Source organism: Oryx dammah, unplaced genomic scaffold (genome assembly GCF_014754425.2).
Source record: "Oryx dammah isolate SB20612 unplaced genomic scaffold, SCBI_Odam_1.1 HiC_scaffold_2, whole genome shotgun sequence".
NCBI lineage: Eukaryota > Metazoa > Chordata > Mammalia > Artiodactyla > Bovidae > Oryx > Oryx dammah.
In genome coordinates, this window is record NW_024070186.1 from 30,714,382 (window position 1) to 30,727,999 (window position 13,618).

The 13,618-nt window shown below is 36.7% G+C and overlaps 1 protein-coding gene across 3 annotated transcripts in view; it reads right to left on the bottom strand.

The window, feature by feature from the left end:
• XRN1 (5'-3' exoribonuclease 1) overlaps window positions 1–13,618 on the bottom strand; it is a 115,929-nt gene that overhangs the window by 87,350 nt on the left and 14,961 nt on the right. For all 3 annotated transcript variants that reach the window (XM_040234125.1, XM_040234108.1, XM_040234116.1), the window contains exons 3-12: window positions 10,035–10,132; window positions 8,749–8,858; window positions 8,549–8,659; window positions 6,803–6,885; window positions 5,256–5,343; window positions 5,006–5,174; window positions 4,093–4,160; window positions 3,628–3,765; window positions 1,806–1,872; window positions 1,493–1,598 (exon numbers count right to left, since the gene is read on the bottom strand). In XM_040234125.1, coding sequence (XP_040090059.1) covers window positions 1,493–1,598; window positions 1,806–1,872; window positions 3,628–3,765; window positions 4,093–4,160; window positions 5,006–5,174; window positions 5,256–5,343; window positions 6,803–6,885; window positions 8,549–8,659; window positions 8,749–8,858; window positions 10,035–10,132 — 1,038 coding nt within the window. The remainder of the gene's footprint in view (window positions 1–1,492; window positions 1,599–1,805; window positions 1,873–3,627; window positions 3,766–4,092; window positions 4,161–5,005; window positions 5,175–5,255; window positions 5,344–6,802; window positions 6,886–8,548; window positions 8,660–8,748; window positions 8,859–10,034; window positions 10,133–13,618) is intronic.

Here is a 13,618-nt window from a genome sequence, read left to right on the forward strand (position 1 = left end):
AGTATGACAAGGCTGTATACTGTCATCCTGCTTATTTATCTTATATGCAGAGTACATCATGTGAAATGCCAGGCTGGATGAATCACAAGCTGGAATCAAGACGGCCAGGAGAAATATCAGCAGCCTCAAATATGCAGATGACACCACCCTATGGCAGAGAGCGAAGAGGAACTAAAGAGCCTCCTGAGGAGATGAAACAGGAGAGTAAAAAGCTGGCTTAAAACTCAACATTCAAAAACTAAGATCATGGCATCTGGTCCCATTACTTCAAGGCAAATAAGGGGAAAAAATGGAAGCAGTGACAGATTTTATCTTCTTGGGCTTCAAAATCACTGCAGACAGTGACTGTAGATATGAAATTAAAAGATGCTTGCTCCTAGGAAGAAAAGCTATGCAAACCTAGACAAACCTAGAAAGCAGAGACATCACTTTGCCAATAAAAGTCCGTACAGTCAAAGCTATGGCTTTCCAGTAGTCATGTATGGATGTGAGATTTGGACCATGAAGATGGCTGAGTGCCAAAGAACTGATGCTTTCTAACTGTGGTGTTGGAGAAGACTCTTGAGAGTCCCTTGGACTGCAAGGAGATCAAAGCACTCAATCCTAAAGGAAATCAGTCCTGAATATTCATTGGAAGGACTGATGCAGAAGCTGAAGCTCCAATACTGTGGCCATCTGATGCAAAGAGCTGACTCACTGGAAAAGACCCTGATGCTGATAAAGACTGAAGGCAGGAGAAGAAGGGGACGACAAGAGTTTGAGATGGTTGGATGGCATCACTGATTCAATGGACATGAGTTTGAGCAAGCTCCAGGAGTTGGTGATGGAGAGGGAAGCCTGGTGTCCTGCAGTCCATGGGGTTGCGAAGAGCTGGACACAACTGAGTGACTGAACTGAACTGAACTGTTATAGAGGGCTGTAGTTCAGAAATATGAGATACCATTCTAGAGGTCAAGTTGTTAAGGAACTTTTATACTAGTTGTTAACCTGAGGCTGAGCCAGGTAGCCTTTGAGATAAGTGGGATGTGAGCTTTAGAAGAAATGAAGCAAAACACTAACCATTTTCTATCTGGCAATTTTTCCCATAGGCACACAGTTGAGACTTGAACAATGCGGAAGTTAGGGATGCCAACCCTCTTACAGTAGAAAATCCACTCATAACTTTAGATAGCTCTCTGTATCTGCAGTTCCACATCTGTGGATTCAACCAAGTGGGAAAAATGTAGTACTGTATTAAGTCTTCAGTAAAAACAATCCACATGTAAATGGACCTATGCAGATCAAGCCCATGATGTTCAAGGGTATACTGCATAATAGATGCCAATGAATATTATCTTCTCCAAAACCAGAGTAGTTGAAAGGTCTACATTAATTTACAAAACAAAAAACCGTTTCTTCCCATTACCATAATGATCAAAATTATGCTGTTTTCTGTAGAACTGCAAAGTCTAGTTTTTCCTACTTTAAAGTAAAAGCAATGGCAAGAACATACTCAGAAACTACGTCAACTCCCATCTTTGTCATGTAATATGTTCTTTTATATTGCCTAAACTCGGTTTCAAATAGGTCATCATCTTCCATCTCTTCTTCTAAATTGTCTGGAAAAAAGATAAACAGACAGTGGCTGACAATTATGAATATTCCATTTTTCCATTTAATGCTTTGATAAATACACGTCAAAGTAGATGTTTATAAACTATCACAGAAATCTGTTTCATCCAATATTACTGAATTAGTCCTAATAATAGAATATAATAACTATTCTGTCAAAAAAAATAATATATATTAAAATAGTCTGTACTCACCCTTAGAAGTTACCACTTCTTCTCCATTTTTGTCTAAAGCAGCCCAACATATGGAATTTTCCTGGCCCTATTAAAAATTATAAATCAATATAAAAGCAAGATATACTTCAAGATGAGACATTTAACAGAAAGATTTATAAAATATTAAAGATAACTGAATGATCTTTAAGTGATATACTATAAAAGTTTATTTTAAAAATAATCCTCAAATGCTGTGTAAATGTTTTTGGTTTTATATCACTTGTTTCCTGAAGCTATAAACCTTTATTATTACAACTTAACATTTAGGACCCTCAATGATAAGTAACAATGCTCACCAATATAAAAAAGAAATATATTTAATTACATATGTTTTCTAAGAAAAGAACATTTCAAAAACATTTCATTTACTTAGAGAAAAGTACACAATCAATATCAAATCCTTTCAACTTCAACATTTTTATATGTCACATTCTGGGCTACTGATAACAAGAAACAATCTGTTTATAATGGAGTCCAATAATTACAACTATTACCTATTTTTTTATATCTCTGGTTCCCATCATTCTTATACCTCTACCCTCCACTTCTATTTTCTTCCACGCAACTCATCTGCTTTTCTAAAGTTCTTCCATTTCATCATATTCTTCATATCCTGCCCATCTATTTTTCCACTCTTGTGATTTCATCCTTTCTCTTCTCTATTTTCTGTTTGCCTACAAACTGCCAGTGACTTTCACTAGTTCTTCCAAACTAGGGCCTCTGCCAGTTTTCTTGCCTGGGCTGTTTCTCCAGTTTCCTTGTTTTACCTGTGTCTCTAAAGTTAACTACATACCCCCAGACGACTTGTGAAGTTTAAGTAATGAGCTGAGGTGGGTGGAGTCAGGGATTACTGATATTTAAGTTTGTGAGTACACGTCCCCCAAAAGTTGCAGAGCCTGTTTTATTAAGATAAAAAACAGAGTAGAATGCAGACTACTGCTAAGTTCCACAGAGGAAAAGTTAAGCAGTTAGAAAGACTATACTAAACAAATCAGGATAGCTGCCCTTTCTGGAGCAAGAGATATTAGGCTTGAACCTAAATAGAAGCAGTACAGCAAAGAGAGTGCAGGAAGCTCATCAATTTCACCAGAATCCAATAACTATGGATTGGCTGAGGAAAATTTCAGAAGAGGTTTAGTTTCGAAGCTAACACATATAAGACATTCCTTATGGCTTACAAAAGGTGTTTTATAGGGTACTAGGATATTCTATGGAGAAGGAAATGGCAACCCACTCCAGTGTTCTTGCCTGGAGAATCCCATGGACGGCAGAGCCTGGTGGGCTGCAGTCCATGGGGTCGCACAGAGTCGGACACAACTGAAGTGACCCAGCGGCAGCAGCAGCAGATTCTAATTGGCTCTATTATTCATTTATTGAGCACCTAACATTCACCATATATTGTGACACTGTATTTTATATATGATTTTATATATAAATTATTTCTAGAGAAAAATAAATGATCTTATAACATTAAATGCTATAAATATCCACATTTTTAAAGAGATAACTAATTTTATGGGTTCTTAGAAATGTCTCTACACTTATTAATAGAATGGAAGAGCAAAGAAGAGGCAATGCTTTTCAATGGCAAAAATAAATTGCTTTTCAAAGATCAGATTTAAATGATAGTATCTAACAGAGAAAAAGAAACCAAAGAATTTTTAAAATGTACATAAAGGAAAAGAGGAAATGAAACCAAAATGAGGAACCCCAAAATCATAAGAAACAAAATGAGAAACAAGGAATATCAGTTTTACCTTTACAGGTAAAAAAATGAAAGGACACCTAAAAAAACGGACACCTTTGATTTTTTCTTTTCCTTGTAGTTCTTGGCTTCTTCTGCTGCAACACCTGCTGCTTCGTTGAGGTACTTGTTACCAACTTTGCTTTCAAACCACTTTAGGTCCACAAAAACTTCACTGAAGTGTTCTCGATCAAACTATACAGAAACATTTAAATTTATTTTAAAATAACTTAAGTATGTCTAGAAGAAAATAAAACAAACTTTTAACAATGACTGCTTCCAGGGCATAGGAAATCAGAGGATATTACTTTTGATGCACATAGGGACTTCATCTACTACTCTGAAAACTAAAAATAAAAAGCAAGTAGAAATAAAAATAATGTAGATGAAATTATTTATATAAAATAACCAATTGGAGTAGAACTATAAAAATTTTTTCTTCTGGTTTTATGTAATTGATATTATGTAATTGGACCATTTATAGCTACCCTGGGACAGAAAAACAAAAACATAGTTACTTACATCTGATAGTTTCACAAGGTATTTCTCAAATCGAGGTAAGTTGAGATGCCCACTTTCATTAATATAACCTAAAAGGAACAAAATCTGAATTTGCACTAAATGCTGACATTTTTAAAAAACAATTTTATAAAATTCTGTTTTACAAAACGTTGAGTTTGGCATTCTTTGGACCATATAAGTGACCCTAGTTTCCACAAATTTGATGTTACTATAACACACAATATGTAAGAACTGAAGCAAAATAGAAAAATTTCCAGGTTTACATAATAATAATCCTCCTAAATTTCCAAACACTGGTGTGACAGTTAATTAAATTAAGTAAGTTCTAGAATTGAGGTCATTTATTTGATATGCTAACTTAAGAAGAAAAAGACCAATATCCTGCTACTTGATTGATTGATTCATTGTATGGTTTGCAAGATTTTAGTTCCCTGGCCAGAGACTGAACCTGTGCCTTTGACAATGTAAGTGTGGAGTCCTAACCACTGGACTGCCAGGGAATTTGGTTGTCTGCTTTATTCAGCATCATCACTACCTCTCAGTTTCCCACTGTAACTTAAAAGTCTCTCCCTGATAGTAAATACTCTGATGCTTATCCAGAAAACTGAATTTCTACAGTTAAATATGAAAAGAGCTAAGTGAAACCAACAACCTCGGCAGGCTTTTGTAAGCCATTAAAGGTAGAGATTAGTTAGATATCTATGAATAAATGAGATTGCTTAACTTGTGTCATCTTCTCTGTGAACCATTGAAAATTGCAACTTTAGAACTTGGTGCCTTAGACTAAAAGAAACTCCAAATTCTTTTTCTACTTTAGCTCTGCAAGCAATAATCTAATAAACTGAGTGACATTTCCAGGGTTAGTTGAGTTTTAAATTAAAGTAGCCTCAAATGAATATTAAACTTTTCTTACCCCCAAGTTCTGGCAGGATGGTAATATATGTTCCATAAAGAAGAGGCAGTGCATCATGATTAATATGTAAATGAGGTAGATGAGGGATAAAATCATTGCCAACAAGAAATCCCATCAAAATCCAATCATCTATTATCCTTTCAATATCATATTTAAATGTGATCTTGTCCTATAGCAATACGAAGAAAAGAGTCAAATCCTTTGGAAATTTCTGCATATTCACTTCTGATCTATTTACATTAATACTTACTTTTAATGCTGAAAACTCATAGTCAATATACTCTCTCATTAAAGACAAGTGTAGGAGGTGAAATGTGGTTTCTTCTGGTGCGCATACCCTGTAATTAGTCAAGATGATCAACACAGAATTAATTATATTTTTAAGGTTCAAGTTTAAAAGTGCGGCTTAAAATAAAATTTATCACTGCAGTATAATTAATTCTTGACATTAAGGCATGTAATTTATATGTAAGCTGCAGGGTAATGTTAAGATAAAAACATAACAATTATAATAGATATAAAGTTCAAAATAATTGGTTTACAGCATGCTTTCTGGGGAAGGACTCACAGAATTAAGAAAGTCTAAATAATAAATAACAGATGTAAGAAAACAATGGGATCTGTTCTGGCCCTCTTAAGGCTGGCCACCAGCAAAAGGCATATAGATTAGTGAGTATATACTTTTATATCTACTGCAGTATAGGTTAAAGCTTCAGTGGTGTGGCACTATTACTTTCTCCTCTTACCTTTCCCTGGCTTGGTCCAGGGGTCTATATTCCTGGCTGTTGGCTTATATTCCAAGATTAAGTACAAGTAATAATGTAAGTTTTTAAGAGCATATTAAAAGCACTTATCCACCATGAACAAGTGGCATTTTCCACAGGAATGCAAAAATGGTTCAAGATAAATCAATGTAATAGGGGAAAGTCGCTCAGTCGTGTCTGACTCTTTGTGACCCCATGGACTGTAGCCTACCAGGCTTTTCAGTCCATGGGATTTTCCAGGCAAGAGTACTGGAGTGGGTTGCCATTTCCTTCTCCAGGGAATCTTCCCAACCCAGGGATCAAAGCAGGGTCTCCCACATTGTAGGCAGACGCTTTACCCACTGAGCCACCAGGAAAGCCCAATGGTTCAAGATAAATCAATGTAATACACTATATTAATAAACAAAGGAAAAAACCCCACATACTCATTCAACAGAAAAAGCCTATGTCAAAATTCAACACCCTTTCATGATAAAAATACTCAACAAAGTAGAAACAGAAAGGAATTTCCTTAGAATAATTACGGGAATTTATGAAAAATCCACAGCTAATAGCATAATCAATGCTGAAAGACTGAAATTAACTTGACATGGATCAAAGACTTAAATGTAAGGGTTAAAACTTATAAAATCCTTAGACTAAAATGGGAAAAAGCTTTATGACATTGGATTTGGCAATGATTTCCTGGATACTACACTAAAAAGTGTACATGATTCAATGGCCATGAATTTGAGCCAACTCTGGGAGACAGTGAAGGACAGGGAAGGCTGGCGTGCTGCAGTCCATGGAGTTGCAAAGAGGTGAACATGACTGAATGACTGAACAACGCTAAAATGTATAGGCAACAAAAGAAGAATACAGACCAGAACTCATCAAATTTAAAAACTTTGTACATCAAATGACACTATCAACAGAGCGAAAAGGGAGCCCACAGAATGGGAGAAAATATTTACAGATCATATGCCTGTTAAGGGATTACTATTTCTAATTTAATTTCTGGTCTACCTTCCAATATACAGGCAGTATGATTTACCTTTGAGTCTTTTTGCCACCAAATCGAACTTCTTCTCTTAAAAGAGAGAAATGTGCCTCATGACTTGTTAATCCAAGCATAATCTGTTGAAAAATGATTAAGAAATGTTTTTATTCGCTCATTTTTTATAGCATCAGGTTCACAAAAGCAATCAACAACAGTTCTATATAAAGAAGAATATGCTTATTTAAGGAAAATAATTAGCAAGTTAAATATATAAACTTCAAAATATGATCCATTTATAGGTGATGAATGGGGTAAACTGTGTGTACTTTCCTAAGAAAACAATGTTCACCTTACACTCACATAACCTTTACAACCACACCACTGCATCCCTATAATAATCATCTCTCTTAGTTTTTATTTCTTTCTACTTGCTATGGGGGAATGGGAAGGAATTACAGGCAAAAGCATTTCCACATCAGAAGAATACAGGACTCTTCTGGAGGTCAGGATACCTTTAGTATGTGAAAACTTGGGGAAAAAACTGGGAAAGGATCTTTTCAGTTAATATTCTCACATAGTATTCTAATCCCCAAAGTAAGTCAAATAGTTCAGTGAGACATATCAACCAACTGCAATGCAGAGTTTAATTTAATCCTGATTTACACAAAATAAAACACTTATGAATCAATCAAGGAAATGAGAATCCTGGATGGTTTTCATATATATTAAAGAGTGATTTATTAATATTGTTTTATATGGGATAATAACACTGGAGCTATTTTATTATTTTTAATATTCTTGATCATGAAATATTTATAGATTAAATAATATAATGTCATATACTTCAAGAATCCAGACGAGGAGGAGGAAGGATACAGATGGTTAGGAAAAGGAGCTGCAAGTAATCAAAGGAATCACTCTTCTATTTTTGTTTATACTTGCAAATTTCTGTAATAAAAAGTTAAAAAACATCTAGCAGGGACTTCCCTTGGTGGTCCAGTGGTTAAGAATCCACCTTCCAATGCAGGAGGCACGAGCTCAATCCCTAGTCCAGGAAGTTCTCATACTGCTGTAGAGCAACTGAGCCCTTGAGCCACAACTACTAAGCCCATGCTCTAAAACGAGAAGCCACTGCAATGAGAACCCTGCACAATGCAATGAAAGCAGCCCCCACTCACTGCAACTAGAGAAAGTCCACGTGCAGCAGTGAAGCCTCTGTGCAACAACAACAGTAACAACAAAGTCTAGCAAACTTGGGTTACGGAGGTATCAGATCAAGTGGTATTAAAAAACCTGTATTAAGCATGAGGATAAAAAGGGTCCTCTACCCAGAACTCAGCAGAGAATTCACAGCACTAGGGTCAGTCAGGTGTGAACACTATCTATATGCACCTGTTGATCGTAAACAATGGCAAAAGAACACCTTTTCCAAATGTTTTGAACTTTGGTAACAGCAGAAGTAGCAATTATTATCATGTCTCTAATATTTCTTTCCACAACCAGAAATCTGCTAATATTAAGACTAAGTTTCTTAAACAGATATTTATCATAATGGCATGAGTTCAGTCGCTCAGTCATGTTCGACTCTTTGCGACCCCATGAATTGCAGGCCTCCCTGTCCATCACCAACTCCCAGAGTTCACTCAAACTCACGTCCATTGAATCGGTGATGCCATCCAGCCATCTCTGTCGTCCCCTTCTCCTCCTGCCTCTAATCCCTCCCAGCATCAGAGTCTTTTCCAATGAGTCAACTCTTCGCATGAGGCATAAGACTACAATAACAATAAGCATTTTACCTACCAAGTCAGCATCTAAGCCATAAAGACAGTGCCTGGTGTTTGGATCATGATCTGGCTTTGCCTTCTCGGACCTGATAAACTCCATGATTTTATGCTCTCCTTCTCCAGGAGTCTAGATATAATGTTAAAAAAAAATACAGTAATATGCTACATTTCTCAAGATTCAGTTGAAAAACCGTTTAAGTAAGAAAAGATAATAACCTCATGGCCTGAGAAGTAGATGGTAACTCCTTGCCACGATTTGTCTGTAGAAATTTTCATATTTACAAAGTACTTCAGATGTTCATGTAACCTGGCCATGAATTCAGTCCCTTTAAATAAAAAGATTTTAGAAATTTAATCTGAGTGAGAAATAAAAACAGTTATCAGTGAGCATGAAATTGGATTATGGGTCTGGAGGTTGAAAGCTCTCTGGCTTATCTTGAAAAGCAAATCATGTTACATCTTTCCTGAGCAAAGATCACAGCTATTTCAAATTTCACTACTCAGCCCTAAATGAAGTTAAAGTCAGATACAGAAAGTCAAAGAATTTTACTACTTCCTTGGGAGTATACTTCAAATATTTTCACTCAAGGGCAGAGTTTCAACTCTCTAACAAACTTCAATCTTCAATCTCTTCTGCTGGATTCTAAAAAGTTTTTGTTTTCTTTTTGTAAGACATGCAGCCTCAATAAGATTGCCAATAACCACAACAACTGTTATTATTAGTACTTTTAACTCAAAAAAATTACTATTAATCTGGAAATAGAGTATACAGTGATTATGTTTTAGGAAAAGCCTAGATGATCAACAGTCAAAGGTAACACAGTCTTAAACAGTCAAAGGCAACACAGTCTTAAACGGTATAATGATACAACTGCTTGTTAAATTGAGCACTGTCATTAGGGCACTTAATGAAAGAGAAAACTACCACAGTAAAGAATTAATGAAAAGATACAATTTTAAGACTTTTCTTCAATGTGAAGGGTTATAATGATGTTAGACCCCTGGAACTGCAGACTATGCTGTTGCATTTAAACTTAAACTTGTAATACTAATAATTAATCCTTAAAGTCACAGAAGTCTTAACCACCTCTGAGGAGCAGAGCAGTAAGTATTCTAGATAAGGAAAATGGCTTTCTTATCCTGAATAAAACAAACTGGCTATATGAACTTGGGTGAGCCACAACCTCACTGAGTCAGTTTTCATACAAATAAATGTCAAGAGTAGTAGGCCTGATCTTGTAAGTTCGTTCTAGGTCAGGAATTCTGTGCATGTAGGAGAATCCTGTCCGTAGTTGCTCTTATCAGCACCTGTAAATTCCTACAGTGGGTCTTCATAGGGGCATTTATAACCAAGGTGACCAAACCATCTTATGAAGCGACATAACTGGGAAAATATAACAAATGGAATTCTAAGGACAAAAAAAAAAAAAAAAAAATAGAGGTTACAAAAGAAAACTAAATTTACATTTTAAATTTCCTAGAATTTTTCTCTCTGAATTTACCTGGTGTAATGCAGTTGGAATCAAATCTGGCCTCTGCAGGAAGAGTTTCCCCTTTTTCTATTGCCTTTTTAATTTTGTCTTCAGCCTCCTTTGCTGACCTTAAATGTTAAGGGGGGGAAAAAGAATCCTCAACTTTCTAGGAAAAAAAAGAGATCTCTACATACAGTAAACTGTCATTTAGAAGCTTTCGTAACTAAAATACTAATTCATCAATTTTAAGTTCAAAACATGTAAGTTTTGAAATGACTACAATCAATAAAGATGAGCCTTAGAGTTGTTTGTTTTATTTATTTAAAGAATTAAGTTTTTCAGCTATGGACTATAGAAGCAGAACATTATAATGGTGTAAAGCTGACATATAATGTTATAAATACTTATTATAAAATGATTCTTTTCTTATCACAAATATACATATTGGTTCTAGAAATAATTCCCAAAGTACAGCATAAACATTCATTATATGCACTATATTTAATAACATCAAACAAGAAGTACATTACTAAAAGGATCTCTAAGAATATTACATAAAAATAATTACAAAATTATAATGTACACCTTTGGATTCCCTCATGAAAATATCTAAAATGAAAGCCTAATAACATTAATGACATCAGTAGCCAAATTGATTTCATTTTTGAGGCAACAGAATTTACTAGGAAGAACATGATTATTTTATTTTTTTTTTTGAACATGATTATTTTAGAGTCTGATAGAAATAGGTTTGAATATCAGCATCCCAATTCCAGTATGGTTTTTCTGGTAACGCGTGTGTGGCACACAAATTTGCCACATGGCACATAATTTAGTAAGTCCTGCTTTATGTACATTTTCTACAGCCCTGCTACTAGTTCTAACTACTGTGCTCTGTTGAATTCCATTTCTGTGATAAACAAACTCTTCTTTGTATTTAACCTCTCTCTCACCAACCTCTTCAATACAACAAAAACTTTGAAGATAACAACTCATTTGTAATCTCTCCACTAGAATCCATTCTTTCCTCACTTCCCCTCTTTCTTCTTTGAAGAAATGATTATGCACTGTTACTATGTGATAAATTCTTGGGCTACAACAAAAAAGAAATGATTCCTCTTCTTAGAGTTACACGCTAGACAGAGTGTAAGAAAACAGTGAAGAGTTAGTCGCACAGTCATGTCCGACTCTTTGCAACCCCGTGGACTGTAGCCTGCCAGGCTCCTCTGTCCATGGGATTCTCCAGGCAAGAATACTAGAGTGAGTACCCATTCCCTTCTCCAGGGTATCTTCCTGACCCAGGAATCAAACCCAGGTCTCCTGCATCGCAGGCACATTCTTTACTATCATCTGAGCCACCAGGGAAGCCCTAGAGTATAAAAAATAGATAGAATAAAACATACTGTTTAATGTAGCTGCAATACAGAGACTGTCTGGGACCGGAACAAGGTACAACTACTAGTCTAGGTAGAAGATTATGCAGGCCAGACTGACATAGTAGCAGTAAAGATGACAAGAAGTATATAGATATGACTAAGATGTGAGGAATGAGGAAGAGGGAGAGGCCCACATTTCTCTTGGACTTTGGAGTTGAGCAGCTATTTACATGGTGCTTTCACAGAAACAGGAACGTAGAAGGATGGCAAAGTTTGAGGCAAAGATGAGTTCAATTCTGAATATGTTAAGCCTGAAATGTATCTGTGGTATCCAGAAGGAGTCATTTAGCAGGCATTTGGATATATAGAAGTTCTGGGAAGAGATATCCACCAGAAAGATAATTTGGGAGTCAATACAGTTTCAGTAATTAAAGCCATTGGATAAAATCTCTCAGGACCTAGGATAGAACCTTAAGAAACATCAGTTTTCAAGAAAAAAAAGCAGGGGAAGAGAAGATAAGGAGATTAAGAAAGTGGAGTCAGGGACCTCCCTGGTGGTCCAGGGGCTAAGACCCTGTACTCTCAATGCAGGTGGCCAGGGTTCAGTTCCTGGTCAGGGAACTAAATTCCACATGCCACAACTAAGGCCCAGCACAGCCAAATAAATACACTTTTTTTTTTTTTTTTTAAAGGTAGTGTTGGAGGGAATTCCCTGGTGCTCCAGTGGTTAGGACTCAGTGCTTCCAATCCTGGGGCCCGGGCTTGACTCCTGGTCAAAGACAGTAGTTACCTGAAGGTTATGGGAAGGAAGTTCAAGAGAGAAATAATGGCCAACACTGCTAAATACAAAAGATAAATGAAGTAGTGTAAAGACAAAATTATTCTTTAGATTTAGTCTCTTTAAGAAATTTATTTGTAATTTTGTAAGGAAGTTTCAGTGGCATGAGGGGGATGAAAGACAGAAGCAGATTTAAAAATGAGTAAGAGATGTATAGAGATGTGTAGAGAGTACGAACAAAGGAAACAGGTACTATGGAGAATGAGAAAGGGCTACCTGGGGGACTTTGGGGAAACATGGAGCACGGGATGCTACCACAGTATTGAGTAAATGCCTGTGGTGGTTATGGTGAAGTGGCCCTCAACATCCACTCCCTCCTTCTAGTTCACCTTCTGAGGTTGGAAAGCTATAAAAAATTAAACTCTCAGGCTTCCTTCAGCTAGGCTTCTGGATGTGACTTAGATTTTGTCAGATGTTCCCATGAAACATTTGGAAGGAAGAAGTCTGGTGACGTGTACATGACAGCTGTGGCACCGGGGTTGTAGGCAGGGGGGTGTGTTACCAATAGTAGAGAGATTTCAAGATTTAGCAGCTTTTTAAGTGCTGAGGAGCAAGGTGCAGGGCATCTTTTATTTTTCCAGTATGGATATGGCAGGTAGACTGGGGCCTTGGAGCTAACAGATAAATTTATGGTTTCTTTATTGTTGAATTATAACTAAATTGACCCTTCATGGATCACAGCCTTGTCATGGTGAAGGGGGTTCATAACTTGAAGAAGCTTTGAACCATGCTGTGCAGGCCACACAAGATGGACGGGTCATAATGAAGAGTTCTGACAAAATGTGGTACGCTGGAGGAGGAAATAGCAACCCACTCCAGTATTCTTGCCTAGAGAACCTCATGAATAGCACGAAAAGGCAAAGATATGACACTTGAACAGGAGTCCCCCAGGTTGGAGGGTGTTCAATATGCTACTGGGGATGGGTGGAGGGCAATTACAAATAGCTCCGGAAAGAATGAAGCAGCCGGGCCAAAGAGGAAATGACACTCAATTGTGGGTGTGTCTGGTGGTGAAAGTAAAGCCGATGCTGTAAAGAATACAATGTTGGAACCTAGAATGTTAGGTCCATGAATCAAGGTAAATTGGATATGAGCAAGGTGATGGCAAAGACTGAATATCAACATCTTAGGAATCAGTGAACTAAAATGGACAGGAATGGGTGAATTTAATTTAGAAGATCATTATATCTACTACTGTGGGCAAGAAATCTTTTGACTTTCACAATGACTTTATAAGCACCCAATTCTCTTATTGGCTTCCTTGGTGGCTCAGACGATAAAGCATCTACCTGCAATGCGGGAGACCCAGGTTCAATTCCTGGGTCGGGAAGATCCCCTGGAGAAGGAAATGGTAATCCACTCCAGCACTTTTGCCTGGAAAATCCCATGGACGGAGGATC